Below are 21,246 nucleotides of genomic sequence, written 5' to 3'. Positions count from 1 at the left end.
TTTTTTATGCTTAATAACTTATGAATTTCATTAAAATTTGGTGCATATTAAAATATTTCATAATTACTTTGTCTTGATCCTAGGTTTTAGTGAGAGAACAAAAATCTTAGGGAAAAATAATGGACCCCTTCTCTCAAATTTTATATTTGTAAAAAGAGTAGGATTTTAGTCAAGCAATGTACATAAGACCTGCTTTCCTACAGAAATAATTCTGTCTTTGACATTTCTAAAAACAGCATCTAAAACAGAATTTGTATACATAAGCAGTAGTTTGATTACTGAGTAATAATAATAGTTATACAGTACTTTACTGCCGGCAGCACTTCCTTTATTATTGTTGGCCTCACAAGACCTTCTAATGAGTGGGTATATTTTTATTTCTACTTTGTAATTGTGGACAATTAGACTTGGAAAAGTTAGCTGACTTCTCCAAAATCAAAAAGTGATGTGAAATTCAAAATATGTGGACTATAAACCCAAGTTTACATGACTATAGATAACATTCTTAACTACTCTGCTAGATGTAGCACATACTTTTACTCTGTTACATAACCTTTCAATCTATCTCAACTCTATAAACCCTATACTTTCACTGGGTTAAGGATCCAGATTACTCACCGTGGTACCACAAAAGCACTGCTAAACCTTACCCTTTTTCAAATAAATTTGTCTTTATCTACCCTTCTGACTTAAAATTTAAAACCCCTATTAAAGAGAAATAGACTAGCATTATTGGCCCAAGGTTTCCATTTTTTTCAATACACCAAGTTTTTGGAGGATAGTATACGTACTATTGGTCAGCAGGTGGTTCTGCTGCAGTGGATTGAGGGTAGGAGCGCCCCCAAGGCCTGACTGGCTAGCCAGGGCTCCATGAGTAATTCCATGTTGAGGTCCAGGAGCAGCAAGAGGAGATTGCATCTTATCCTTATCCCATGAGCATTCACTTCCACCTAAAAAAAACATTCATATGAACATATTGTTATTTGACAACATTCCATGAAAAAGATGGTTAAAAATTCCTTTTTAGGATTATAATTATTAATATTACTTCTTAAAATATTATTAAACATTGTAAATCATGATTGTTTTCAAAGCTTTCAATAGTCTTGGATTTAACCTGCTTCGGAAAAGACTAACAACTCTCACTAATAATATGGGGCCGCTTGTATTACAGGTAGTCTAAACAAATCTGGAATCATAATGAATAGCTTTTGAAAGCATTTATCTGTTGAAGGCCATTAACTGAACACTACTGGCTTCAACCCTATGAAAGACATGTGCTATATTTTAATGAAGAACAGTTGCTCTTCATTCAAAAAGAATACACTCATTTTTAAGAGTATGATAAAATTCAAAAATATTTAAGAGACTAAATGATCAATTATTTTGTTCTCAGGTCTAGCCCTCAAAAGGCTAATCTCTTCATACACATCAGGCTTTTGTACAGAATAAGCTGGATAAAATATAAAACCATGGCCCCCAATTTAAAATTGTACTTTCCTTTTCTCATCCATGCTAGAGAGTGAAGTAATGTGTGCATAAATACAGACTACTATATTATGGTAGTGATCTAAAGTGTTATAGCTATTTCACTTGGCACTTGGCATACTATGGGGATGGAACCATTGCTTAAAACCTTATAGGAAACAACCACAAAATTATTTCCTCTCACATACTTTTAAGGAAAAGTCTTTAAACAGAGGGGTACAGGGTTTAATCCCAGTCACTTCAGTTGCAGATAGTCTGGCTTTAGAAAACAGAATGGTTGTGTGGACAGTTCCATCTATATGCTTGATTTGGCTCATTCATCTAGGGGTCAGTGGTTCAGCTCTCATTCCCATGCTGGTATTGTGACATTAATATCTCTACCTGGTTGATTATTCCATATGCTGCCTGAAACATTGATGTTGTTTTGTGGTGGAGTTTTAGCCTGGGAATCTTGGGCACTCTGTAAAATATGTGCATTGACTGAAAAGAAAAAGGTAAAAAGAAATCATCATGCTCATATTCCTAACATTCAACATTGTACTTATTTTCACTTCCTTGAGTTCCCTTCCAGGCTTTGTTCATGGAGATACTCATTTTAACATTGTAAAAACTCTGTCATGTTGCTTCAGATATCATATTTACTAAGTGTAATGGCTACATAGTAATCTACTGAGTTTAATGTACTAAAATTTATTAAACATCAGACTTTGAGTTTGTTTCAATATTTTTACTATTATAAATTACACCATAACAACATTCATTTGAACTATTTCTTTAAAGTCAATTAATTTATGAGTCAAAAAGGTTGAATATTTTTATACTTTTTCTCTCAAGTGCCACATTTACACAAACAGTTTCTAGAGTTGAACATTTTTAAGGAAGTATTTTCAGAGCCAATTGGTATTCTTCCTGAAGATTTAAAATTTATTTAAGAAAACTACCTACTAGAATCTCTGCCAGGCTTTTTAAAAAAAAAAAACACACACACACACACACACACACACACACACACACACACCTTTCTACCCATTCATTGACTCCTATGCCAGCTCTGGGAATCTACATCCTCCTAAGCACTATTTCAATACCCCTTGTGTAAAAGTCAATCTCTAATCCAAAATGGGGGTCTTAGCAAGAACCAAGATGGTGGCATAGGTAAATGCTGGTACTCATTGCCTCCCACACTACATCAAAATTACAACCAAAACCCAAAGCAACCATCATCCAGAACTGCCTGATCTGGCTGAATGGAAGTTCTACAACTAGAGAAGTAAAGAAGAAAGTACATTGAGACTGGTAGGAGGGGCAGAGGTGCGGAATACTCTGGTATGGCACCCACTTGTGGTGTGTTTTTAATTGGTAGAGATATTTTGGCTTCAGAAGCCTCCCATGAGGAGCAAGGGGTCCCATCCCCATACCAGACCCCTAGCCCAGGGTTCCAGGGCTGAGAAGAGAAGTATCTGCAACTATGGCTGTAAAAAACCAGCGGGAATTGTGGTTGAGTGACATAGAGGCTGCTGGAGACCCAAGTAATTCCTCTTAAAGGACCCATGCACGGACTTACTTGGTCCTGCTTGCTCTATGCTCCAGCATTGGATGGAGGCATTTGGGGAACCAAGGACATTCAGGGAGGAACTGGATTGTCTGGCATTGGGGCAGGATCTCAGGGGCAGCTTTCTTCTAGCCAGGGGTGCTCAAGGGGGTCATTGTTCCTATGTTAGGACCTCCCCCATCTCAGAGCTAACTGGCAGCCATATCTGAGTTCCCACCAGTGTGGCCCACACTGTTAGCTCCACTGTGGTGATTCCTGGAGACCATGCCCCATCCAACTTGAAGCTCCAACTAAGCTGTTTGCAGCAGCTTTTCCATATGAATGGCCTGTCCTGGCTCAGGCTTCAGCCTTTCTTAAAATCTCTTAAACAAGCATCAGCTGGCATCAGCATGCTCCACACCTATCAATAAGAGGCCCAAATTCTGGCACTAGCACCAGCCTGCCTTGCTTCACAGCTTGGCCTAGTCTGGGGACTTCCAAGTCCAATATAAGTAGCAACCATCTGCAAATTGCTGGGTAGCTCCTGCTGGGTGGCCCAGTTAGTAGCTGACTTTGCACATCCTGGGAGGCCCCAGAGTCAGTGCACCTGGTGGAGAGCTTCAGACCATACCAGATTATAACTCTACACATCCACAAGCAACACATTCAGGGGCAGACTCAGTAAGCACCAAAGTCCCACTAAAGCAAGTCCTGCTCCATAGGGGTGTCTCCTGCACAGCAGTTCTTCCATTGTAGTCACAGCTGGTCCTTCTAGCCAACTGGCCTGGTGGTCAATTCCTCCCAGTAAAGCCATCAGCAATCAAGGTTCAACTACAACAAGACTGTGCACACATCCCACACAGGGGTGCACTTGGAGCATCCAGCTTATGTAACAGGAGAGGCTGAGCCACTGGGATCTACAGGACACCTACTACACAAGGCCACTCTATCAAGTCCAGAAGACCTAGCAGCTCTACATAACATATAGAAAGAAACACAGGGAAGCCACCAAAATGCGAAGACAAAGAAACATGTCACAAATGAAAGAATTGAAGAAATCTACAGAATAAAAACTAAATGAAATGGAAGCAAGTAAACTACTAGATACAGAGTTCAAAACAATGGTTATAAGGTTGATTAAGGCCCTAGCCAGTTTGTCTCAGTGGATAGAACATCAGCCTTCAGACTGAAGGGTCCCCAGTTTGATTCAGGTCAAGGGCACATACCTCAGTTGCAGGCTCAGTCCCCGGCCCTGGTCAGGGCACATGCAGGAGGCAACCAATTCATGTGTCTCCCTCACATAGATGTTTCTCTCTCTGTCTCTCTCCTTTCTACTCTCTCTGAAAATCAATGGCAAAATGTCCTTAGATAGGAATTAACAATAACAACAAAAAGTATGGTTGCTCAAGGCTTTTAATGAGAGCTTCAAAAGACTCAAAGAGAGTCTCAAGGGACTAAGTGAGACTTTCATAGATCTTAGTGAGAATTTTAGACATGAAAAAGGAGCAGTCAGAAATTAAGCATACACTAACTGAAATATATAATAATGTACATGGTTTTAACAGTAGAGTAGAGGATTCTGAGAATCATATCAATAATTTGGAATACGAGGAAGCAAAGAACACCCAATCAGAACAGCAAAAAGAAAAAGTAATAATCCAAAAAATACCAATATACTGTAAGGAGCCTCTTGGACAACTTCAAGCATATCAACATTCACATCATGGGGTTGCTGGAAGGAGAAGAGAGGGAGCATGAAATTGAAAATCTATTTCAAGAAATAATGACAAGAAACTTCCCCTACCTGGTGAAAGAAATAGACTTACAAGTCCAGGAAGTGCAGAGAGTCCAAAACAAGATGAACCCAAAGAGGCCCACACCAAGACACATCATAATTAAAATCCCAAGGGTTAAAGACAAAGAGAGAATCTTAAAAGCAGCAAGAGAAAAGCAGTTAGTTACTTACAAGGGAGCTGATTTCTCAACAGAAACTGTGCAGGTCAGAAGGGAATGGCAAGAAATATTCAATGTGATGAAAAACAAAGACCTACAACCAATATTTCTCTCTTCAGCAGAGCTATCATTTAGAATTAAAGGTTAGATAAAGAGCTTCATAGACAAGAAAAAGCTAAAGGAGTGCATCATTACCCAACCAGTATTACATGAAATGTTGAAGGGCATTTTTAAGAAGAGGAAGAACAAGAGGAAGAAGAAGAAGAAAAAGAGGAAGAAGAAGAAGAAGAAGAAGAAGAAGAAGAAGAAGAAGAAGAAGAAGAAGAAGAAGAAGAAATGGCAATAAGTACATATCTATCAACAATTGAATCTAAAAATCAAAATAAATGAACAAAATAAACTGATGAATAAAATAAATAAAACCAGAGGCATGGAAACGTGAAACAAACCGACAAATCTCAGAAGGAGGAGGGTTGGGGGGGCAGGGAGAGATTAATTAAAGATCTTATATGCATATATGCATTACCTATGGATACAGACAATAAGGTGGTGAAGGCCTGGGGTGGGGCAGGAACCGAGTGGAGGGGGGCAATGGGGAGAGAAAGGGAGACATCTATAACACTCTCAACAATAAATATTTTTCAAAAATGGAGGCATTTGCCAATCTCCAACCAGATGAGTTCCAGACAAGGAAAGACCAGATTTTGTAGCATCATATGTAAGGGCTGGGAAGTACCTGCTCCTGCCTGTATGGACAAAGATTTTCCAATCAAATAAAAAGTTATAAGTAGCTAAATGTTCAGTTCTTGCTATAAGCCACTCAGATTCCATGCATGGAAGCTTAGAAGGTAGGAAATTTGGTTGAATTGGATATACTGGCTTAATGCACCAGAAATCTTTACCTTAATCATGCTGAGGTTTGGTGTGTTCATTCAAAACAGGCAACTCCCTATGATTACACTAATTGTTCTCTTTTTATACAGATGCTTGTTGTTGTATAGTTATTGGCTAAGAGCAGGGAGGCAATTTATGTTTGGTGCATTGACATAAATCAGCATTCACAAATTTGAAATTACAATTAAAATCAATAAGACATTGTTATGCTGTAATGAGCAGGAATGGTGTAGGAAGGGGAATATTTTAATAAATGATGAAAGTAACCACATTGCAATGCTGAGAATTCTTTATAGTAACATTGGGCCAATAAACATGATTATTATCAGAACATACAAAGATTAAAAAAAAAAACAATTGTTGAGAAAAATGGAACCACTCCATCATTTAGCACTATGTTCAAGATATAAATTGCCTTACCATTACAGAATTGTAATTTGTAATATTATAAGTAAAATATCAACAAAGAAAGACATTTGGAAGATACTAATTTATATCACAAATATTAAAATGGTATTTCACCATCACAGCAGCAATGGCATACAGCAATACTCAGGCTGAGGCTATTTCAATATTTATTTTATAAATTGAGAATCTTTTAGTCTACATTCAGTATTTAACAGTGGTTTCTGTATTAGTCTAATGTTTTATAATCATATATTCCAAATAATCTGGAATATAAATATTTTTTTAATCATGAAAGGATTCCAAGGTGTTTTTGTGTGTGCTTTGATGAGAGCTTTAGATTAATTTATCTGAATTCTCATCTCTTTAACCACTGTGTTAAAAATGATAAGAGGGTAGTTACAGGCTGTTCCCATTTCTACTGAGTATGGATATAAGAAATCATCCTATACTCTGAAGGCAACTGAAGAATGTGGGGCATCCTTGATATTTGCATCACAATGGCATAACATTTCTGGACATATTTTTGTCTTTTGAACTAAAATTATTACCAGCTTTCAGTTTATGCAAACTGATTTATGACTTAGTTTGGAAATTTCTGTAGCCAAAAAATATGCATTGCCCTATGCCCCTTTATCAGTTTGTAATAACATGCATTGTTCTTAAATCTATCAAAATACTTCAAAAATATTTTACCAACTAGTGTCAATTCTTTTTTTATCACTATGTGAAAGGTTTGGGTATCCACTGTCCTTTTCCTATCTATCTATCTATCTATCTATCTATCTATCTATCTATCTATCTATCTATCTATCTATCTATCTATCTATCTATCTATCTATCTATCTATCTATCTATCTATCTATCTATCTATTATCTATCTATCTATCTATCTATCATCTATCTATCTATCTGTCTATCTATCATCTATCTATCATCTATCTATCCATATATCATCTATCTATCATCTCTAGATGTGTTAGTTTGCTCAGATTGCAATAACAAAATACTATAGACTAAATGTTTGTGTCCCCCCACCCATTCATGTTAAATCTTCATCCCTGATGTGATAGTATTCAGAGGTGGGATATTTGCAAGTTGATTGGGTCATGAATGGATAAATGCCTTTACAAAATAGACATGAAGAGCTTTTGAGCCCCTTTTGCCATAAGACGAAACAGAAAAAACATGAATGTCTATGAACTAGGAGGGGGGTCCTCACTAGGCAATGAACCTGTCAGCATGTTGATCTTGAGTTTCTAGCCTCCAGAATGGTAAGAAATACATTTATGTTTTTTTATAAGCTACCTAGTGTGTGGTATTTTTGGCAGCCTAAATGGACTAGGACACCACAGACTGACTAGCTTAAATGGCAAAACTTTATTTTCTAGTTGTTCTAGAGGTTAGAAATCCAAGATCAAGGTGGCAACAGGTTGAGTTTCTCCTGAGACCATTTTTCTTGACTTGCAGATAGCCACCTTCTCCCTATGTACTTACATAGTCTTTCATCTGTGTGTGCAGATACCTGGTGTCCATTTGCATGTCCAAATTTCAACTTCTTACAAGGACACCAGTCAAAGTGGATTAGGGTACACTATTATGGCTTCATTTTAACTTAAATACCTATTGAAAGAATGTGTGATCACATTCTGAGGTGCTGAAGGTTAGGGCTTCAACAAATGAATTTTGGGAGGAAACAATTTAGCCCATACCACTAGAGTATACACCTTTTACTGAACCAGGTACTAGCTTTGTGAGGGAATCCATCCAGTAAAGAGGATAAAACTTCATAGCATTTCAACAAGGCATAGTTAGGAAACCAAGTAAGCAGTGAGTTAGGGAAAATAGAGAAACCTCATCAAAATCTTCATCTTTACTTCAAGAAACTGTATCAGGTATAAATCTAACCCAATACAGTTATAAATAGAGAAAGATAATGTAAAAAGAGCAACAAATTCTGAAGAATTGAATTATTTCAGCTTTCCACATCAACTACTTATCACTATTTTTGCTCAATGTTTAGTAAAACTAAAGCTATGAAATAAATAGTATAGAGGCAGTCACTGCATTAATGCTATAGATAATTAATTAATTTAATCTTAACTTTTCCAATGAGAAAACTAGAGAGAACTACATTTTTATAAGCCCCTACCTAGTAGAAATATATATTCCTAATTAGAATCAGTGTAAGAATAACAAAGTGATAAATTTATGGGGAAATATTAATTTGACAATGCATTTGATAAAAGTCCATTGTCTTAGTTAAAATTCTTAACTTTGAAATTTTAATATTTTTTCTTTAAAACCATTGTAAAATACTAAGTTCCTCATAGGATTGTTTATGTTTGCTGCTTTTTCTTTGTGGGAGATGTGGCCAGAGGGCAGAGACCTCTGAATCATAGGGTGTATACAATATACAGAATTTCAGAGATGGTAAGGACCTTTATGTCCATCTACTTAAAATAAGATTTTTAAAGCAGCAGGAGCATAAGATGAGTAGCATCCAATGCAGTATTTTAATTTGCCAAAATTTTGCCTTCCTATTACTCTTCCAACCCCCATTCTAGTAACAGAATGCTTACTAGGGTCAGGTTTGTAAAAATTACGGAAAATATTGTGTGTTTAAAAAATGATCATAGGCCTAACAGACCAAAACCTAAAAGTATTTAAAATGGATATAAAATAAATCCATTAGTAAGACTCTACACACAAATACCAAACACCATGCTTAACCTTGATACTTTCGTATTATCAGACTACTGGTCCTCACTTTCTTAATATGCTTAGCTGTTAAGAATGAGTAAAGGAAGATGATAAAACATTGGTATCACAATGAAGGGTATCAGGATAATTTTATAATGAGTGTTCATCATCCTTCCTTATGGTTGGCAATCATATATAAAATTATAAACTACTCCTTCTGAGTGTTTGAGTTTCTAAGATTACTGAGTTTATTTTAAATATATCTTATTGATTTTTACAGAGAGGAAGGAGAGGGATAGAGAGTTAAAAACATCAATGAGAGAGAAACATCAATTAGCTGCCTCCTGCACACTCCATACTGGGGATGTGCCCGAAACCAAGGTACATGCCCTTGACCGGAATCGAACCTGGGACCCTTGAGTCTGTAGGTCAACGCTCTATCCACTGAGCAAAACTGGTTAGAGAAAAGACTACTGCATTTAAATGAGTCATATACAAAAAATAAATAAATGAGTCATATACAAGGATTTCATATTTTCACAAATCTGACCATAATAAGCATTCTGTTATTAGATCTCTGTCTTCTGATTCAAGTAGGGCATATCTTTTGATGTTTAAGAGGAACAATATAGAAGGAGTTGCTATTATAAATTGAAAAGCACAAATGTAAAAGTTATCTATTATGAGAAAATGTAAGTTAATTATTAAATACAAAAAAACGGGCTTGGCTGTGGAAAGTATAAATGTCCATAACAGCTGTCTTTATTTTCTGCCTTCTGTAGCTACAACAAAACACATTACTCAGATTATTTGAAAATATGGACCTAAATTGATCATGTTCTCACTAATCTTATATACATAAGGCACAGAGCAAGCAGCCAAATGGGAAGCAATCAACTTCTATGTAACATATGGCCTAAGTCAAGCTTGTTTTCTCATTCATAGAATATTTTGTTTAACTAATGTCCTAGATAAATGCACATTGCTTGATGAAACTAAATAGCATGTAACCTTTGGTAGTAAAAAAAAAATTAAGTCATAATTAAACCGGTAAATGCTTCACTGCTTTCTCTAAATAATAATAATATAGTATGTGTAGAGAGAGAAAGACAGACAGAACAGAAAGAAACAGAGAGACAGAGAGAGGAAAACTAATTTACGGTTTAGAACATTCCAAAGTACTAATACATGAATAGAGAACTAAGAATATGTGTTCAGATATGTTAAAATTACAAACATTGTCATATTATATTTTGAGTTGGTTTTCTTATATGCATTCACAAAATAGTATATTCAGCAATTTTCTAGATTGATGCAGATTGGTAATGAAAGCATGTACTGTAGCTGGAATTTAAACTGATATTTGTAGAAAATACATAGCAAGTATTCATCTAAAACTGTTGAAGAGGTCTTTTTTTAAAAAAAACAAAACACAAAAAAAACCAGTTTGTCTTTTAATAAGTCCCATCCTAGTGCTATGTGGGCGAGGAGTTTTAAGTTTCTTCAGAGATAAAATAATGGTTCATTGCTGGGCCTCTACTGATGTACTCTCCAATACAGTAGCCACTTTGCACATGTGGCTATTTAAATTTAAATTTTCATAAATTAACATAGAATAAAATGAAAAATTCAGCTCCTCAGTTGCACTAGTCTCATTTCAAGTGTTCAAAACTCACATATGGATAGTAACTACCATACTGGGAAGTGCATATATTGATAATTTTCTTCATTGCAGAAAATTCTATTAGATAGTGCTATTCTAGATTATAAGGGGTCACTGCTTACTTTTTAGTAAAACAATTTACTACAACATCTTCAGTTCAACATACCCAATAATAAATAGACTATTAATCAATTAAAGAGATCTAACTCTTTTATTCTCTATATCTGGAATTTGTAAAATTTGTTTAAATTGGAAAATTTTGAGTTCCTAATGTGTCAGGTGCTATTCTGTCTAATAAGTATCACTGCCATCTCTTCACCTTTTTGTTCCCTGCTAAAATTGTGAAATTCCTGGAATATATTTTGTATTGGTTTGATTTCCATTCACACTGCCATTGCCTTCATTTGTACCCTCATTCCTCTTTCATTTGCACTATCTCAAGAGCCCCTTAACTGACTTTTTCTACTTCTATGCTCTTCTCTGTGTGACCCTTGTCACTATGGGGGAGGGTGGGTAGGTGGGAGGTAATTAACCAAGGATCCTGTATGCATATATGCATGGCCCAAAGACACAGACAGTGGGGTGACGAGGACCTGGGGTGGGAGGCAAGAGTGGGCTGGAAAGGGTCAATGGGGGAAAAAAAGAGACATGTAATACTTTCAACAATAAAGAATTATTTAAATAAAAAAAAAAGAACAGAGGCTAGCTTTTGCTCATCTTTACATTCCTAGTGCTGGTAGTGTTACTAATGTGGAGTTATGTGTACATTAGTCAACTCAAATATTTGCTGAATAAACTTAAAAATGGACAATAAAATGAAGAAGATCGATTATCAGAAAGGAAAATTGGAAAAATGGGTGAATAGGTGTGTATGGGGGGAGGGGGAGAGGGAAGGACTGAGCAGAGCAGTATCCAGAAAGCAGGAATATCTTGTTTCCATGCTCATAAAGTTTACATGCAATAAACACTAGTAGTGGAGAATGAATATAGACCAGAATGTTCTACCACTGTTCTATCAAGGAATCAACATTACTCTAATTAAGAAAATAACCATCTCTACACTTTTATTATTACCACTAGAGGCCTGTTGCACAAAATCATTGCAAGAGTAAGCCTTCCTTCCCTGGCTGCCTGCACTGGCTTCCCTTTGGCACCCAGGACCCGGGCTTTCCTCACAGCCCCGGCTTTGTCTGAAAGGTTGTCCGGTTTAATTAGCATATTATGCTTTTATTATTATAGATCATCATTATGATCATCATCACCATCATCACTCTAAAGGATATAGAGTCAAGTCCAAAAGTTTTAAAATAGAATAGTTACTGTAAAAGTTTATAACTTGGATTTAATGGAAACTGTTGCTTAATAGTATACTTAATAATAAAAAATTAAGTATTCACCACAGGCTTACCCAAATAAATTATACCTAACTCTTATAACCTTCTTAGAATTAGGCTGTAATGTTTCAGTAAAAAAATGTAATCCTGGCCAGTGTGGCTTAGTGGTTGAGTGTCAATCTATGAACTAGAAGGTCATGGTTCGATTCCCAGTCAGGGTACATGAGCCAGTTGTGGGCTTGATTCTCAGTGTGAGGCATGCAGGAGGCAGCCAATCAATGATTCACTCTCATAATTGATGTTTCTATTTCTCTCTCCCTCTCCCTTCCTCTCTGCAACCAATAAAAAACATATTAAAAAGAAAATGTAAAAGTCAAAGTCTCAGTATATTTGTTTCTAAATAAAAATGTTACAAGATGTACATATCCCCTACGTGACACTTTAAAGCACAGTGGATAAAACCTGAACATTGCATTTTTGAGATTCAAAGATTAATTCAGCTACATAGGGAATTAAATCACATGTAATGAAGGCGCAGTGCTCTCCTATATGATCTGCTGAGTGTGATGACAGGGTTGAGGAAATGCTTATAAACTGTTAGTTTTGCATAACTTGAACAATATTCTGATTAAAACCAATTTTGCTGTAGACATTGGAAGAAAATGGTGCTCTTCCTGATATTATTTTGCAATTCCATATATTAACATCATCCCTACAAGTATTAATATTACCTGTCATAGTAGTCTTTACAAGTATAAAAAAAAATTACTTGGGGGAACCATAAAGTGGTCTGTAGGCAATAGAATTCATTTTGTCCAAAACTTAAAATGAAGCCAGTATGATCTTTTGCAGCAAATGAGTAGAGGTAATTATTACTCATACAACTTTTCTTAGGATTTCAGCTTTCTGTATTCTATGAAGTAGTGACGTTAGAGTGATCTTATTTAGGAGACAATTGTCAATTGGCAAAGTTCTAAAAAAATAGTGACAGATAGAGACAGATGCAAAATAGAGAGAGAAAGACTGTACCCTCCCAAAATTATGATAGTATAGTAGAAATGAATCAGACAGACCTGGGGTTGAATCTTGGCTCTGCCAATTAATAGATCTATGTGTTGGAAAGGACATTAAAGCTCTTTGATTCTAAGTTTCCTGATATTTAATATGGATATTATAATATCTACCTACTTTGTGGTTGCTGTAAAGATTAATTGAGAAAGAACATGTAAAACATTTAGCACAAAATTGGGCTATGTTAAGCACTAAATGTCATTTAAGTTATTTGGAATATAAAAGACTAAATATTTTAGCTATTAACATCATTAACTTGTCTATAGAATACATTATTTTTATGATACTACCACAAGTGACCCCAGTAATTAAGTAAATAACCCACGATGGTAAAAATCCATTATTTTTGCAAGTAGTACATTTATTTGTACGGCCATATATATTTTAACATAATATCATTAAAATGTATAGTCAGGTATGTACTAAAAAGCAAAAAGGCCAATTGTGACTTTACTGGGCTACTTCCAACAACGTATCAAGTGGTTCAGTAGATGTAATTACTGCCAAGCCTTGCCAAGAATTTGAAATATGCCCATTAATTCAGCAATTCCCAATCTGTACATCAGTCAGTCACACTTAAAAATATGCCTGTCACCATGTGGGTGAATGAATTTATTGATAATTACACAATAAAATCTGAATATTTAAAGGTATATGCTAAACTTTTTTTTCATAAAAAAACCCATCATATTAGCTAAATAAACTTTGTATCAGAATCACATATAAGAAGATACTGAAAATATCAGGTATTTCACAAATTTTATTACATATATATATATATATATATATATATATATATATATAATCACAAAACAACTGAGTGTATTAAGGAGGGTGAGTGACATATAAACAACTATGTACAGCCTGATCTTCTCTTGGGAAAGAGAGGCAGATGCTTCTTTTTATTCTCTCTGTGTGTGTGTGTGTGTGTGTGTGTGTGTGTGTGTACAGAGGAGATAGAATTTGTCTGGCAAACAGTGAATAATAATCCTAGGATTTCTTGAAAGAAGAACCATAAGAGAAGCATATTGAATAACATGGAATAAACACTGAAATTAAAAGAAGGCTGGTAGAAAGAATGGATTATAAATTTTTTCAAAAGTTCTCATGTGACTCTAAAAAAATTAGACCTATTAAATACACTTGAAATTACATGGGAAGATTTGCAAAATAAAATAATAATAACTCTGGTCTATTTGTATACATATATTTTTATTAAAATGAATGGTCTAGAAATTTTAGTCTGCTCTAGGAAGGAACTTACAAAGATTCAGAGCCAATTTCAAACAGGGAGCTCTCAGAGGTAGCGGGTGTCCTGTTGGTGACATTGAGCAAGCCAAGAGTGATGGTTCCCTGTGGGGGCAGTAGTATTCTGGGCATTTGTGGTTCACACATTGGGGCATTTATGACTCATTGCTAGTGTTCAATGCACACTTCCAATGAGCCATGTGCAGTATTTTAAAATCTTGCATATTATTTGTTCTTATATATTGAAATTGTGTATTAAATCTAAAAATTTGATTTTGCATTATTCTTTTTTTGTTATTTTATAATAATTATTATTTACCAGGAAATTGTTATCTTGGAATGTTATATCTTACAGAAAAGCACCATTTTTTTTATCAATTACACTATAATCATGTCTATAACCATGCCATTTTGTTTTGTTCTTTATAGACAGTCATTGTTTTACTCTGATGCATTTGAAAAGATGTTACATCTTTGGAAAGGCTCATGAAAAGGACTCTGATAATCTAAATTACAGGTTTCTAAACAGGTCATCTTTTTGAAGTACATAATGATTTATGGAGCTCTAAGGAATAAATGGATTCATGGAAATATTTGTGAATAATCAAGACAAAAATTGGTTATATGAGCTGAATGAACTGATAAAAATTATTATTTTTATAACTTTGTTAAAAATATTGCTTATTTTTAAAAATATTTTTGTTTTCCAGATATAATGAAACTTTTTTCCCTAAAGCAATTTGGTAAATTATACCTTCACTAGAGGCCTGGTGCATGAAAATTAGTGCACTGGGGGGGGGGGTACCTCAGCCCAGCCTGCCCCCTCTCACAGTCCGGGAGCCCTCAGGGGATGTCTTACTGATGGCTTAGGCCCACTCCCCCCAGGGGCTTAGGCCCAGGGAGCAGGTCTAAGTTGCAGTCTGGCCTCCCTCTGCAGGAGGCGACCAGCAGATGAGGGGAAGGCACCACCCCCATCACCCTGATGCTGCTGCCACTGCCAGTCACCACAGCTGCAAGGCCTGAGTCCCAGGCTTCTGCAAAAGGGGCCACAGAACTGGACTGGCACATGGCACCGGCCCACATTTCCTGTGTGGGCGCTGGCCTGCCTCTCTTGCGAGGGCACCGGCCACCCATGCTGCCAGCCTTCGGCCCTCACAGCTGCTGTGGTTTTGTCTGGATGGACATCTGGAAAACAAACCAATTAGCATATTACCCTTTTATTAGTATAGACTAGAGGCCCGGTGCACAAAAATTTGTGCACTTGGGGGGGAGGGGGGTCCCTCAGCCCAGCCTGTGCCCTCTCACAGTCTGGGACCCCTCGGGAGATAACGACCGGTTGGCTTAGGCCCACTCCCGGGTGGCAGAGGGCAGGCCCAATCCCTAGGTGCCTGCCCTGCAGTCCCTGGTCAGGCTCAGAGCAGGGCCAATTGGGGAGTTGGGGCGCTGCCCCCTGTCATGCACAGAGAAGGGCGGATCAGGAGGTTGTGATGCCACCCTCAGTCACACTCAGGGTAGGGCCAATTAAGGGGTTGGGGTGCCACCCCCTGTCACACTCAAGGCAGGGTCGATGGGGAGGTTGCAGCGCCACCCCCTGTCACGCACAGAGCAGGGCGGATCAGGGGGTTGTGGTGCCACCCCTGTCACATACAGAGCCGGCCAATCAGGGGGTTGTGGCGCTGCCTCCTGTCATGCACAGAGCAGGGCCAATCAGGGGGTTGGGGAGCTCTCGCCTGTCATGCACAGAGCAGGGCCGATAAGGAGGTTGTGATGCCACCCTCAGTCACACTCAGGGTAGGGCCAATTGGGGGGTTGGGGTGCCACCCCCTGTCACACTCAGGGCAGGGCTGATGGGGAGGTTGCGGCTCCACCTTGTCACACACAGATCAGAGCCGATCAGGGGGTTGGGGAGCTCCCCCCTATCAGGCACAGAGCAGGGCTGATCAGGAGGTTGGGGCGCCTTCCCCTGTCATGAACAGAGCAGGGTGGATAGGGAGGTTGTGGCCCCACCCCCTGTCACACACAGAGCCACAGGGCGATCAGAGGGTTTGGGCACAGCCCCCTGTCACGCTGATGCCAGTGCCGGTAGGCCTCGCGGCTCGCTGATCCCTGTGCTGGGAGGCATATTACCCTTTTACTATATAGGATAGAGGCTTGGTGCATGGGTAGGGGCTGGCTGGTTTGCCCTGAAGGGTGTCCTGGATCAGGGTGGTGGTCCCGCTTGGGTGCCTGGCCAGCCTGGGTGAGGGGCTGATGGCTGTTTGCAGCTGGTCACACACCCTTCATGGTGGGGGTCCCCACTGGGGTGCCTGGCCAGTCTGGGTGAGGGACTGAGGGCCGTTTTAAAGCTGGCGGGTGACTGAAGCTCCCAACCGCTCCTTTTTTCCTTTTTTTTTTTTTTTTTTATTCTTGGATTTATGGCTGTCACTGGAGTTGAGAGCCCGCTTTAGCTGTGAGACCTTGTCGCTGAAAGCAGGTTTCTGGCTTTGTTTACTTTCTGTATTTGAAACTTTGTTGCCACTCCAGCTCTGAGATCCCGGCTGACTGAAAACAGGTTTCTGAGATTTTGTTTATCTTCTATGTTTGTAGCAATGTTTCTTAGCAGCTCAGAAGCCGGCAGTGGCAAGCGGGGAACGTTGGAGTCCTCTGTCACTGAAGCAAGCAAGCCTCCTGTTCGTGTCAGTAGCCTGGCTTCCGGCCGCCATCTTGGCTGGCAGTTAATTTGCATATCTCCCTGATTAGCCAATGGGAAGGCTAATTACCATGTTTCTCTTTTATTAGATAGGATAAGTAATACTGAAGTATTTATATATTTCTCCTTATCTAATTGCTCCAGAATTAAGAACATAACTATATGTTTGTTTACATAAATCTAGTAAGAATCTGTTCTCTTTATAATAGGACTCATAAAACCAGTTTCCAATTGTGATCTTTGATTGGCTTGTCATGGTTAAGAGAGAAATGCCTAACCTCTGAATGTTACCAGAAAACTTTAGGGAATAAAGATTGACCAAGAGGCCAATAAGAGCACCTTGGAAAAGTGGCCTGGTACCTTGTTTATTGATTCATAGTTCATGGCTGTCTCTCCAGTTTAGGAGTGAAGGTTACTTTCCTAGAAAATGACAAAGAAAGAATCTCAAGGCTTTTAGGGAACCTCAAGAACTTGAGGAATCCATCCAAACCTATAGTTATTGTAAGCAAAGCCAGATGGCCACTGTGTGGCTTGGCTTCTGTGCCCTGAGGAGCTGACTAAAGCTCAATCTGAAGATACCTTGTAAGTGAAATTCCAGAAAAGCATAATTTTTAAAAATTTATCTTTATTATTAAAGGTATTACAGATGTATCTTTCCCTCTTCCCCAATTGATAACCTCTACCCTGCTCCCTTCCCTTCTGCATGCTTTCCCATGGGCTATGCATATTTGCATATAAATTCATTGGTTAATCTCTTCCCACTCACCTCCCTTCCCTCTGAAATAGATCAGACTCTTGCATGCTTCAGTGTCTCTGGATCTTTTTATTTCATCAGTTTATTTTGTTTGTTAGATTTCACATATAAGAGAGATCATGTGATACTTATCTTTCTCTGACTGGCTTATTTCATTTAGCATAATACTCTTCAGTCCCTCCATGCTGTCTCAAAAGTTAAGAGATCCTTCTTTTATACAAGTGCTGGCAAGGATATGGAGAAAAAGGAATCCTAGTACACTGTTGATGGTAGTACACACTGATACAACCACTATGGAAAACAGTGTGGAGTTTTCTCAAACAGCAATCAGAAAGAATATATGCACCTCTATGTTCATAGCAGTGTTTTTACAATAGCTAAGATCTGGAAACAATCCCAGTGCCCATCAGTTGATGAATAGATTAAAATATGGTGGTACATTTACATAATGGAATATTATGCAGCCAGCAAAACAGATTTGAAAGAGCTTATATAACCAATTGCTATTTTGTTGTATTTATGCAAATAATCAGGCCAAATTAAAACCTGACATAATAAAGTCCCTTTAATGAAAATGATGGTAATTTTAGGGGAAAAAGCTGTGTTTCAATTAAAATCACAATGCTCAATTGTGGATATTGGACTCTAATGTAGTCAATTGTCTTCAAAGTTTAAAGTTTTGTTCTTACCTGTGAACTGAACTAGTTCTTGAATTTTTCTAGTTGTCTTCAACCCTCCAAGCTAATGTTTCATTTTTTTTTCTCCCATCTTTGGACTAAGAGTTATAGGGAACTAATTTTTTTTCCTAAGGCTATGTCTGTGTATACTATATAGAATTTACTTAGCACCTGATGACATCACCAGGGATGCACAAACTACAGACAAAAAGGATCTATCAAATTATCACTGCTTAATTTCATACCACCAAAAGCCTTCTAATCTAGAAGTCTCAACTGACAGACTTGTGATTTGCTGTGTTTATTAACCTTTGTGTTCTTTCTGTTTTCATAGGGTGTATACCTATGACTTTATTAATTACCTGATTGATTGTTTATGCAATATAGGTCTCACTTTGGAAGCCCATCTGCATCACCGCCTCCTTAATTGAGACTCAACAATTTCACTGAACTGACTTATTTTCAGGACTAAATAATTGAGTCAATGAAATATGAGGCACCTGCCAACTTCACTTCTAGGATGACATAATTCCACTAGAGGCCCACTGCACAAAATTCAAGCACTCAGGGCAGGGGCCCTCAGCCTGCATTGTGAGACGGCACAGGCCAGGCCAAGGGACCACACCGGTGCATGATCGGGGCCTGGGAAGGATGCGGGAGGTTGGCCAGCTGGGGAAGGATTGTGGGAGGGCTCCAGGGTGTGTCTGGCCCGTCTCACTCAGTCTCGATTGGCCAGACCCCAACAGCAAGCTAACCTACCAGTCAGAGCATCTGCCCCCTGGTCAGTGCACATCATAGTGAGTGGTTGAGTGGCCTTAGCATATAATTAGCATATTATGCTTTGATCGGTTGAATGGCCAACTGGACGACTGGACACTTAGCATATTAGGCTTTTATAATATAGGATATCAAGATGGTTATGCTTTAGGGAATCTAGATTATCCCTACTTTGGAAAAATCAGCTAACAGCCTCTCTATTTCAGTCTCTGATCCCATTCCCTTGACCCCCTTAGATCAGGCAGTGAGAAAAATCCATACCCTATATAGGCGGGGACCATAGCCCTTGTCAGAATAAAGCTGTCACTAGAGACAGACCATCCCTCCTCATTGGCCTTAAAATATGTCAAAGATTGAAGTCTCTGAGGGTTTAATGAGATAGGCCACTAAGCCAGGGCAAGTGGAATAGAGAGACTGAGGCAGATAGATAAAGTTTGCAGCCATCTAGTAAAACCTATCTTCCCTAAACCAAGGACACTTGTGATTAAATGGTTTGCACTTCTCCCCAACCAGAGGGTAAATAGCTTAGGGAGACAGATAGCAGAAATCCAATTAGTGCCATTTGCCAACCACATCATCAAAACCTATTTTAGATGGAAAAAGAGTGTAGAGGAACACAGGTTTTAAAAAATAAAAAGAAATAGAAAGAAGGAAATGAAGTAGGAAAAGGGAAATCAGTAATTATAAAATCAAATTAACAACAACAATACAAAGCAATTATAAATTTAATAAGAAACATTTAGTAGTTCTGAGTTCTAATTTTCACTTCTATTATGGGAAGACTTCTGAGTTACAATTTATAGTATCAAAGAGGTTCATAAATGGACTTTATCATTATGTTGAGTAATTAAAACTACAACTAGCAGTTATGGCTACTACTTAGAAAAATTATAATATATGTTTAGTATCAATGGGAATCACATTCATTGAACACTTACTATGTGCCAGAAAAAAATATTCAAAGCACATTGAACTCTTGATATGTGCCAGAAACTATTCATTTAATTCTCCTAACAACACTATATTGTAGATAGTATAGCAAGTCATATTTCATAGACATGGGTTCAAAATGGTTAAGTAATTTGCTCAAGTAAATAATAAAATGTATGCATCCAGTGAAGAATTAAACCAAAACAGGCTTCAAAATTTACGCAATAAACCAATATCATCAACTCTTGCTTATACAAAGCATTTGATATAAATACTTTTAATGCCTGGCCTGCACCCTGTGGTCACCATTGCGATCGGAGGGAGAGATAGCTGCATCAGGATTGGAGAGCCAGGGCACAGGCAAGGCGGCACCCCAGCACCCCAGCACCTGACATGCAAAAGTGGGGGATGAAATGACTTTTCCCAACCACATCTGCAAATATCCTGGGGAAGGCATCACTGAAGAGTTCACAACAACTCTCCTACACGCCCTATACTGGGGATCAAGCCCACAACCCGGGCATGTGGCCTGACCTGGAATCAAACTGTGACTTCCTGGTTCATAGGTCAATGCTAAACCACTGAGTCACACCCGCTGGGCTCAATTCTTATTTATAAATTCATTCCAAGGACATATACAGCTTGAAAAGCTTTGGAAGTAGTTTCAAAAAAACCTAGCTTTTAAGTAACAAGAAAACAGTTATAGAAGAAAGTTTAAATTAAAAGAAAAAAATTGTTTTAATTTATTCAAGAGTGGGAACATCCTCCATGAAAATGTGTACCTTGACTGTGGATGGCTGGGTGGCCTTATCACACCTTAGGAATTCAAATGCTTTTTACAATAAAAAGAAAGAGAGTTTCATCTCATTTCTCTACCAGGGTAGATGTCTGTCAATAGAAGGTGGACATCAATAAAAGGAGAGGCTTGCACAATCAATCCAGAAAGTCAGCAATCTATGAATAATCCAGAACCAAGTATTTATCTCCTCTGCCTCACACCCTCCCTCCCAGCCAGTGAGCAAGATAATTACTCTCAAGTCAAGCTAAGTGCCTCCCAGTCACAGTGGCCCAATGCTGACATACAAAGCATACAAATAATTCTTACTCTGGCATAAAAGTGACAACTTTC

General features: G+C 38.0%; 1 protein-coding gene across 1 annotated transcript in view; it reads right to left on the bottom strand.

Annotated features, from left to right (window-relative positions):
- The window catches only part of DACH2 (dachshund family transcription factor 2), a 728,400-nt gene that overhangs the window by 151,555 nt on the left and 555,599 nt on the right, over positions 1 to 21,246 (bottom strand). The window contains exon 5 of the mRNA XM_036304194.1: positions 792 to 950. Within this exon, the coding sequence (XP_036160087.1) occupies positions 792 to 950 (159 nt within the window). The remainder of the gene's footprint in view (positions 1 to 791; positions 951 to 21,246) is intronic.

The sequence above is a fragment of the Myotis myotis genome, unplaced genomic scaffold, assembly GCF_014108235.1.
Source record: "Myotis myotis isolate mMyoMyo1 unplaced genomic scaffold, mMyoMyo1.p scaffold_m19_p_4, whole genome shotgun sequence".
NCBI classification, from domain to species: Eukaryota; Metazoa; Chordata; class Mammalia; order Chiroptera; family Vespertilionidae; genus Myotis; species Myotis myotis.
This window is presented reverse-complemented; position numbering and strand designations above follow the sequence as displayed.